A 10,470-nucleotide genomic window follows, 5' to 3' on the forward strand; every position below is an offset into this window, starting at 1 on the left:
AGCGCACGGCACGGAGCGCGCTCCCGTGATTCTTACTTATTTATTTCTCTTTTCCTGATGCGCGCCCCCGCCTTGGAAGCCAGAGCGCTCCTCACTCTCTCTCTCCTCTCCTCCTCACTTCACTTTGCCTCCTTCTCTCCTCTAGACAGCATCCAGAACCACAGCGCAGCCGTCCACCACCACCCCCTTCACACACACGCACACACACACACTCCGCTCCATCAGTCGTTTTTGGCTTCCCCCCTCCTCCTCTTTTTCTCACTGCCAGATCTCTCTCCTCTGGTTCCCTCATCCATTCGCACCCCTCTCCCTCCCTCCTTCCATCCATCCCTCCACCTCCCCACCAGCTTTCAGTCCTTCACTTCTCTGACGCACGACAAGGAAACGGACCAGAGGAGAGCTTTTATTTTTTTTTTTTTTTTAATTATGTTTCCACGCAGAAGCCAACTGATATGATCCACATGCTGCTGATGCTGCACTGCCCAGAGACCCAGTCCTGAAGCCGAGAGGGAAACACTCTTACACCTCCGAAAACCAACAGAGAGGAGGATAGACAGAAGTCGAGTATTTTAAACACTGAAAAAATACAGAAAAAGAAGAGACTGAATCACCAGAGTGAGAGTGAGAGGAGGCGAGATCACATTCTTATCACGTCTTGATTTCTCTTCTCTCCTCTATTTCGCTTCAGAGAGAGAGAGAGAGAGAGAGAGAGAGAGAGAGAGAGAGAGAGAGAGTACAGAAGAGGAGAGGAAGGAAAGAGAAGAGGCAGAAGAGATTCAAACTAGTAGTCTGCTTCCCCGATGCTTTCCAGGCGCACTACAAAACTAAGGTAAGTAGGCTGTTAATGTATGGAAGTATTATTCTGATGTGCAGACTGGTGAGTGTGTGTTTCTGCGTGTTTCTGTACTCTCTCTCTGCTTAGCCACAGACTTCCAAAAGCGGGGACAGCAAGCCCTGTTAATAAATACGAATGAAAACTGATAGAAGGGATCTATCCGATTGCTCGACAGTTGCATTTTCCAGCCAAAGTCACGACTGTATTCTGATTTACCCTGCACCCTGCTGTCTTTGCAGGGTCTCCTTTTATACTTTTATCTCACAACGGTGGTGGTGCTGTTGTAGAATATTGGGAGTAACCGACAACCCCCCACCCCCCATCACACACACACACACCTCCCCACCCTTTATATATATATATATGTGTGTCTGTGCGTGTGTGTGTGTGAAATAATAGCTCAATGTCCTGTTTGGACCTTTTCATGGGACTAGTGGGCATTCATGATGGAGCAGCACTTTTAATTCACCTCATTCTCATGCACCGTCTCTCCTCCCTCTCTTTTCCTTCCCCTCGTCAATGCCTCGCTGTCTCCGTCCGTGTCCCCCCACCCCCTCTGTTCCTGTCTTTAATGGCCTCAGTCAGTCCTCCTCATATCTTCTTCTGTTTCTCCCTCCGCAGCCCGGCATCGGACGGGGAGCGGTGCGAACCGGGCAGCGACAGGACGCACCGTGGGAGGACATGTGAAGTTAGAATCCCGCTAAAACTAAGTACGTATACTTGCTACAGTTGATATCAACTAAAGGGATTATTATGTTATGTCGCATGTTTGCTGTTTATGCGTGTTGTTGCTTTTTATTTTATTCGCACCTGGCTTATTTCAATCCCTAACATCGAAACGGAATAAAATCCTGGAGGATTACCCATATAGCAGGGAGTGGAGACTGATCTATTTTATTTCATTTTTTACAGGGATGATTTTCTCTCTGTGGATATTCTTTATTTACATCTGGGATGTATATTTTTGAGGAATTACAACATTCTCACCCCTTTTTTTCAACTTCCTTTTCTGAGGCTTTCATTTTCAGCACCATGGACAGCGATTCTATGTCGGTTCATCTGTCGCTTTCGCCTTTATTTGAACATGTTTGCACAAAATATTTCACCAAAAAGAAGCTGTGTGTGTTTGTATCAGTAAAGAGAAACACAGGGAAGGACTTTATACACAGCACCACGGATACATTCAGCAGAAATCTACTATTAAATCAACTATCTGTCTATTATTCTACTTTTTCCCCCCTAAGAGAAAGCCCGATCGTAGAATTTTAGAGTCATGTGACATCACAACTATAATTGTTTATTTTTTGTTTTATTTTAAAAACCATTTGGCTTTATACTAAAACGGTGTGCTCCACAGCTGTGCTGCTATGAGCAGGAGCTTTGCCCACTGTGCTTTTCACTTATGTCATTGTTCCTATAATCCTCTCCAAATAAAAAGCTTCACTGACTGGGAAAACCAGAAGTAGCTTTTAATGTCCTTTGGATATATTATAGCTCATTTTGGAATATTTAAATTGACAGCATCCTGTCATATTGAGCGGTTCAGCTAAGAAAAAAAACAAATAAATACACAAGGCAAATTTTCCTGGCTTTGTCTTCTCTGAGCATTGGACTCATTTGACCTATTGGGCTTCTTTTCCTTCCACAGTCATTTTATTGACACTTACTAAATGTTGCATTACCTTTAGCCAAATTGATTATGTTTTGTGTTAAATGCTAGCACATTTTTCGGATCTTATTTAGTCTAGGATGAGCTACAATATATATATATATATATATATATATATTTATATATATATTTTTTTTCCACTCCTGCTCCATTAATTTTTTACTGTGTTGTAATTATGATTATGCCATACCTACACTCCAACATGTTTCATAAATTCATCTTAAATCAAATAGTTTGGCCCCTGTTATGTAATAAATAAAGAAAGGGGACAGTGTCTCCTTAACATTACCCTCACCCTAGCTACCGCTCCCAATTGTTTATTCATGATGATAAGCATCTCTGCTGTGATTTATTGCGACCTTACCAGCACATCTGCTGCATACGAGTTGACGTATCTGGCTACACAGTAACCTGACATGTCTAAGTACAGAGATTTGTTTGCATTTCTGGGTATCATATTGTCCACTGAAAGGGTGTCCGACTAACATTTAGTTTAAATAAGCTGGCAATATAGCAAAATATGAAGCATTTTCTGACATTCTTATTTTATTCATTGGTATTCATGTCAAAGCTACCTTTCAATCTAATGAAACTAATCTACTCTTCCTCACATTTTTCCACCTTCCACTTCAAACGTTACCATCTAAGAATGTGTGTACTTGTGTAACTACTACTTTACATGTACCTTCTTTCATATACATTTTGCATTATTGTTTTTCTTTGTTTTCTGTTACAGTGCTGTGAAGTGGCTCTGTCCCTGGAGCCTGAACTTCATCGTGTTGGTGTCAGCGAGGATGCTGTGGGTTACCTTGCTGAGCACCATAGCCTTAGGATGGACCACACCAATCCCACTGCTAGAGGACTCTGAGGAGATCGACGAGCCCTGCTTTGAACCCTGCTACTGCGAGGTCAAGGAGGGCATCTTTCATGTCCACTGTGACAGTAAAGGATTTACAAATGTCAGCCAGATCTCACAGATATGGAGCCGACCCTTCAAACTCAACCTGCAGAGGAATTTAATGAGGAAGCTTTATTTTAATAGCTTTCTCCATCTTAACAATGCTATATCCATTAATTTGGGTAACAATGCCTTGCAAGATATCCATGCTGGAGCATTCAATGGCTTGGGAATACTCAAACGGCTGTTCCTGCATGAAAACAAATTGGAAGTTTTCCGGAATGACACATTTTTGGGATTGGAGAGTCTCGAATATCTCCAGGCAGACTACAATGTTATCAAAAGGATTGAAAGTGGTGCATTCAGGCACCTACACAAACTTAGAGTGCTTATATTAAATGACAATCTTATCCCTGTTCTCCCAAATTATCTTTTTCGGTCTATATCCCTCACACACCTAGACTTGAGAGGAAACAGAATAAAGACATTGCCGTATAAGGGCACACTGGAATATGTCGGGCGGAGTTTGATGGAAATCCAGCTTGAAGATAACCCTTGGAACTGTGTGTGTGAAATTGTCCAGTTAAAAACGTGGCTGGAGAGAATCCCTTACACAGCTTTGGTGGGAGAGATCACTTGTGAGTACCCATTCCACTTACATGGAAAAGACCTACGGGAAATAAAGCGCAGCGAGCTCTGTCCTCTGCTCTCCGATGCAGAGATTGAGGCCAAGCTGGGAATTCCCCGGGTACCATTCAGTAATGAGAACACTTGGCCTACTAAACCTTCCTCTATGCTATCCTCCTTTCACAACACAGCCTCTTCTGTGGAGTACAAGGAAAGAGTGGTGAAGCCTACTAAACGACCTCGGCCAACGAAGAACCCCCCAACACCTCGTAGCATTTATCCAGGTATCAACCAGCCCCCTGTTGCTGGTTATCAAACAAGACCACCCATCCCAATTATTTGTCCAGCTGGGTGTATTTGCAACCTTCACATCAATGACCTGGGCTTAACAGTAAACTGTAAAGAGAAAAGCTTTCATAACATCTCAGAACTCCTGCCACGCCCTCTCAATGCCAAGAAATTGTATCTCAGTGGGAACCTAATACAGAAGATTTATCGTTCGGATTTCTGGAACTTCTCTAGTTTGGATTTGCTACATTTGGGAAACAACCGGGTATCCTATGTCCAGGAGGGCGCCTTTATCAACTTACCAAACTTGAAAAGTTTATATTTGAATGGCAATGACATAGAGAGGCTCACTCCTGGGATGTTTCGGGGACTTCAGATGTTGAGTTATCTTTATTTTGAGTATAATGTCATACGTGAAATCCCCCCTCATTCTTTCTCCTTAATGCCCAACCTCCAGCTGGTTTTTCTTAATGACAACTTGCTACGATCTCTCCCTACTGATGCATTTGCTGGCACCAACCTTGCTCGTCTCAATCTTCGCAACAATTATTTTGTTTCCCTGCCTGTGCATGGTGTCCTGGAGCATCTGACCTCCATTGTCCAGATTGATCTTCATCAGAACCCCTGGGATTGCTCGTGCAATATCATCCCCTTCAAGCAGTGGCTGGAAAAGCTCTCCTCTGTCATTGTGGTGGGAGATGTCATTTGTAAGACACCCGAGTTTGCTTTTGGAAAAGACCTGCGTTCACTTGAGGTGGAGGTCATCTGTCCTGAGCTGAAGTATTCCTCAGGCCCCTCTCCAGCTCTGCCAGGTGGAGATGATCTTACCACAAGAAGCTCTGACGTGGGGGAGGCAGGTGGGAGAGGTGCGGTCCCACTGTCAGTTCTCATCCTCAGCCTACTCATCCTCTTCATCTCAGCTGTGTTTGTCGCTGCTGGGCTTTTTGCCTTTGTCCTCCGTCGAAGGAAGACAATGCCATTTCGAAAACGTTCAGAGGTAGATCTAACAGGGATTCAAATGCAATGTAGGATTTTTGAGGACCCACCAAGGCAAAACAGTGCTGGGAACACTGGCACACCAGAGAAACCAACACCCAGTATACATGCACATGCACACACGCACACGAGTCATGCACATGCTCATGGACATGTTTATGATTACATCCCCCACCCTGTGACTCAGATGTGTAACAATCCTATCTATAAACCAAGAGAGGGGGAGATTGCAGAGGAGGAGAGAGTACAGTTTTCAGAAAAGAAAGACAATGGCTGCAGTAGCAACAGCAGCTACAGAACCTTGTTAGAGAAAGAGAGAGAGTGGACCCTGGCTTTGTCAAACTCTCAACTCAACACCATCGTTACAGTCAACCACACCGCAGCTGACATGGCAGGATTTCATGAGAATGGAGGGCTGTGCCCTACAATGATTGACAGTCAACGGCCCACACCAACCGTGGGCTTTGTAGACTGCTTGTATGGGACAGTACCCAAATTAAAGGACATGCATGTCGCACATGCACACCCACCAGGCATGCAGTACCCAGATTTGCAGCAAGATGCACGGCTGAAGGAGACGTTGCTTTTCACGGCCGGGAAAGGCTGCTACCCTGACCTGTCCCAAAGTGATTACCTCGAGTTAAGGGCCAAACTTCAAACCAAGCCAGATTACCTCGAAGTCTTGGAAAAATCATACCGGTTCTAGCAACTCTAACACACTGGGAAAAAAAAAAAAAAAAAAACTACAACAAAAAAACATTTATATATATTATAAAGTTAACATTTTGCCACCATCAAAATAAATCACCTACAAATAATTTTATAAATCTGTAATTTGAATAAGCAGCATGATATAAGATAAAATATTATGACAAGTCACAATGCCCCCCAACCCAAAATCACCCTGGAGGAGTGGTCATTCTCAGATATTTCAATTAAGTGCCTTTTTTTCAGAGTAGCCAGCAATGTCAACAACAGTTATTTTTCTATTATATAAATTTCTCTATATACCCTGCAAAGAGCAAAAAGAGGAACACAAAGGGGCACTGGGGAATAAAACATACAAACCGTGATACATCTGTCACAGATCCTTTTTTATGGAGTTACTATAACATGCTACTAGTTACTATGAAGACGAACGGGAGCTGGACGTCTCCCTTAATGTTTTTCTTTTGTTTGTTTGGTTTTTTTTTTCTCTTCTTTTGGTCTATTTCCCCCCCTACTAGGATGTACAAACACCTGGAGGCTGTGCACAGATATTTTTTTCTTTTTAAAAAAAAATGAAATTATCAAAAGAGAGAGGAAAACAAATACTTATGTTCAAACTGAACTGCAGTTTGCTGCATGCACTCGCTTCAGTGCAGAGGAGGTGAGCGAATTTTACTCAGAACTGCAACGTCACATTACGAACAGAGATCCTGCAACACATTCAAAGTTCAGCGTTCTATTTAATTTTTATATCTTATAATTATGGTCATTACTATCAATGAGGACTTCTGTCTATATCAGGGTGCTTCTCTATAAAAAAAAAAATACAAGGATGCACCTACTAACAGATGGTAAAACATTTGTGAATATAATTATAAGACAATGTTGAGGGTTTTTCTGGATATTCCCATGCACTTTGTTAAGACACTCTCCCAGCCCTCCTCACCCACCCCTCCTCCCCTCCCTCTCATTGCTTCTGGATTTCCCCCCCATCGGCGCCCACTAACAGCTTTGTAGGAAGCACTTTTAATGTTTTCTCTTTCACAACGATTTGAAGAAAAATGTGCATATATTTATTCTGTAATTTCAGTGAAGAATTTAATTGTAAAGGTAATGTTAAATCAATGTATAGTGAATATGCGTCTGGTATAGCCTTCTTAATAAAAACAAACTCTTCAATCAAATGATGAAAGGGTGACCAGTGGACCGTGTGTGTGCAGTGGGTATACTGACGGACTGTGCCTTTGGTGTCTTGCTAAAAAGGCATGTTGAGGATGTGGTCAGCCATCATATGATAAAGCTTATAGAGATTAAAGCTACACAGATGAGCAGAGAAGTGTAAGAACATTTGAACTCATGTATCCAGATTTATTTAAGCAACAACAAAAGCACTGATGCATTGTTTTTGTTTGGTTCTCAAAATGTCAAAAACGAAATATTTTAACTCAACCATTTTATTTTGTTAAATTAATAAATATTTAATCAGTCAGTTTTCAAGAATTATGATTTCAGTTGGAAAAAAAAAAAAAAAGTAACACAGCTTAATAAATCGGTGCCAGAATAATTCAAGGAAATGCTGCTGCTGGTGGTGAGGTGTGGACAGAAATGCTATAGGAGGAAAAACTAAATCAGTGAGGCGTTCAGCGATTGTCATTTAAACTGGTTGCTGATGCAGGCTAAAAAGTAGTAATTGAGAGGGTGAGTGGAAATGTGATTGGATGATGCATTTGGAATTTGCACATTTAATGTCGCCCATCTCCCTCTAAAGTGATCTGTATGCTCAGTCCACCGGAGGGCGGTATAAAGATTAGTTCATTACTTGTCACATTGCTTACTGAAGTTCAGTTATTGGTTAGTCAAGTCTTATATATACATTATTTTTTTACTTAACGATTTCCAGGACAGCTCATTGTTGCTTCCATGGTTTGTTCAAGATTGCTGATTGCTGACTTTCTATCAACACTGAAACCACTCGGGGGTTAATTAATCTTAAATTGTTTCCTTCGCAGCAATCATCATTTGATTATTGAAGCTTTTTTTTTTTTTATAGTATTTCTAAAGCAATGATCTCACTCTCATGCATTAGAGGGCAAATAGAAGACAAGTGCATTAAAACAAGGCAGACAATTAAACCAAGTCTTACTAAATATTCTAAAACGAATCAAAACCACAGCACAATTGAATTGGGTCTTTTATGTGTGGTGAATCTATGTTGGGGAAAATATATATATATATCTTTATATCCCTATTTGGAATAGTATTGAAAGGAGGGTGTGTATGAGTTTTGCTTGTGCACCTTGTTTTGGTTCAGTGTGTTCACTAATGGTGGTGATGGTGTTTTTCATATGTTTCAGTTCACACTCACTGAAAGAAATGTAGCAAAACACTTTCTTTCCTCTTAACGGGGAACGACCTTAAATAGTGTAGAGCACTCATCTCCAGTATTGATTTTCAGTGACTCATTCTACCGGCTTGCATTAAACGAAACCTTTAACCTTGCGTTGCATTCACTGTTTATTTATTTCTAAAGACACCCTCATACAAACTAATCAGAAGCATGATTGTGTAATAGCAAAGATTTTATTTCCTACTTTAAAACAGATTTACTATGCTGCACTCTTATGATCTGCTTCACCTCATTTGTTTATTCTTTTTTGTTTTGCTTCTAATGATCTTTACACATGCTTGTAAACAAACAGGTGAATAAATAAAAAAAAAGACAAAACACATACAACTTTAGTGTCCCTGACTACATTGTCAAACAACATGGTTTAAGCATGGACTCAGGCTGAGTACAACCAAACATTCTTCGTCTAAACTCACCCAAATGAAGTTATAAATAAAGTTTTGGGATTACTGAGAATTTTGTTTTGGTTCATGTTTTGCTAACACCGTTATTCCTTATTCTGCTTTTCCCAATTATTACAAAATATTCTAAAGAAGTGTTGTTTTTCCATTCTAAATGGTTTTCTCCCAACAACAACAAATTGTCATCTTATAGTAGACTACTAAGCAAGTGCTTTAATTTTTAACGTTGGTGTGACATTTCATTTTCAGCATGAAATGTTACTCATTGATTTTATTTTTTTTATTATTGTTATTATATTTAAGTTGTGTCAGTGACGTTTAAACCTTGGAGTATCAAAATGCCTAATGACCATTCCTGAAGGATTGTTCATTGTCAAAACGTCACCACTCTAAATGCATACATGGTTCTTATTCATCCTGTTCTGGAAGCTTTTCTCTGTTCGTGTCCTTCCATCCTCTTTTGTTTGTCTGCTTGTTTTGTTTTTGGCTAAACTTGTCTTTTTGTTATGCATAGATTTCAATTTAAGGTGCATTGTGTTACCTCTATGTCTGGCGCTGAAGTCGCCTTAGCTGATTCAGTAAATCCAGGCTAATCAAACTTCAGCAATTTTATTGAAATTGTTGACTGAAATGTTGGTCAGCTCCACTTTTTACTTATTAATTTCTTCATATTTTTTCTTTAAACAATTCCTAAACATTTGCACGTTCCCATATTTGACTTTGGGGTTGTCTGACTGTAGCTTTGTAATACATATCCAGATTGTTTAATGATAGAGAATATTGTGTGCAAGATTTATGATACCTGCTGGAGAGATTAGAGACACCATTAAACTGATTAAATAAGGTTCACTGTAATAACACTATGCAGTTGCAATTTATTTATTTTTTTCTGCCATGGATTTCATTTCTGTTAAATTAAATGTGAGCCCCGTTATTTTTATTACAAACAAATAATAATTTCTAAATTTTAAATAAAATACACCAAAGCAAGATTATATAATAGTAAATTGTGTTTTTTAAACATATGTGAAAGTGTAAAAAAAAAAAAAAAAAGATGTTTTCAAACATGCGTTATTTATTTCCTCCTCTCCTCCAATGTTTTTTTGCTCTTGATGTGTTTTTTGGCCTCTGGTTGTTCGACTCATATTTGTCTGCACAGCACAGCAGAGGAAAGGTTGCTTTCAGCCCACAACTATATGTGTCAGCATATGTGCGTGCACGCGCATGTTAGATTGATTGTGCATCCTCCTTTCTTATTCTCCCGTTCTCTCTTGGTGTTTGTTGATGTGTTAGTGACTATTTGAGAACCAAAATTGGCTGAGACATTGATTTGGAATGGCAGCGCAGGGCGAATGTAGAGAGGAATTACAAAATAGGACTTTGAAAGCACTATTGATAGTAGGGACTGCGGAAGACAAGGGGCTTAGGAAAGTATAGGAGAACACAGAGTCATTAGACGGAGGATCATGAAGGACGTGCCACTTAGGGAAAGTAAAAGTAATTTTTTCTTCTCTCTTTGTCCCTGGAAAAAAAGCTATAATTGTCCAATTAACCGAAAGGAAAGTCCAATGAAATGACAAAACTCTACGAGGAGGCAGAGAGATTTCTGTATCTTCTTACACTGCAGTTTCTGTGTGTGTG

General features: G+C 40.2%; 1 protein-coding gene across 1 annotated transcript; it reads left to right on the forward strand.

The window, feature by feature from the left end:
• The first annotated feature begins 306 nt into the window (after positions 1-306).
• slitrk3a (SLIT and NTRK-like family, member 3a) lies at positions 307-6,083 on the forward strand. The gene is made up of 3 exons (XM_037677407.1): positions 307-829; positions 1,457-1,545; positions 3,241-6,083. Exon 3 carries the CDS (start codon positions 3,299-3,301, stop codon positions 6,017-6,019), a length of 2,721 nt encoding a protein of 906 aa, XP_037533335.1. The 5' UTR covers positions 307-829; positions 1,457-1,545; positions 3,241-3,298; the 3' UTR covers positions 6,020-6,083.
• Positions 6,084-10,470: the final 4,387 nt, after the last annotated feature.

The sequence above is a fragment of the Nematolebias whitei genome, chromosome 6, assembly GCF_014905685.2.
Source record: "Nematolebias whitei isolate Nwh7 chromosome 6, NemWhi1, whole genome shotgun sequence".
Classification (NCBI taxonomy): domain Eukaryota; kingdom Metazoa; phylum Chordata; class Actinopteri; order Cyprinodontiformes; family Rivulidae; genus Nematolebias; species Nematolebias whitei.

Bases quoted from the DNA above. Each gene is read 5' to 3' on its own strand.
- slitrk3a (XM_037677407.1), top strand. From the start codon at position 3,299: ATGCTGTGGGTTACCTTGCTGAGCACCATAGCCTTAGGATGGACCACA.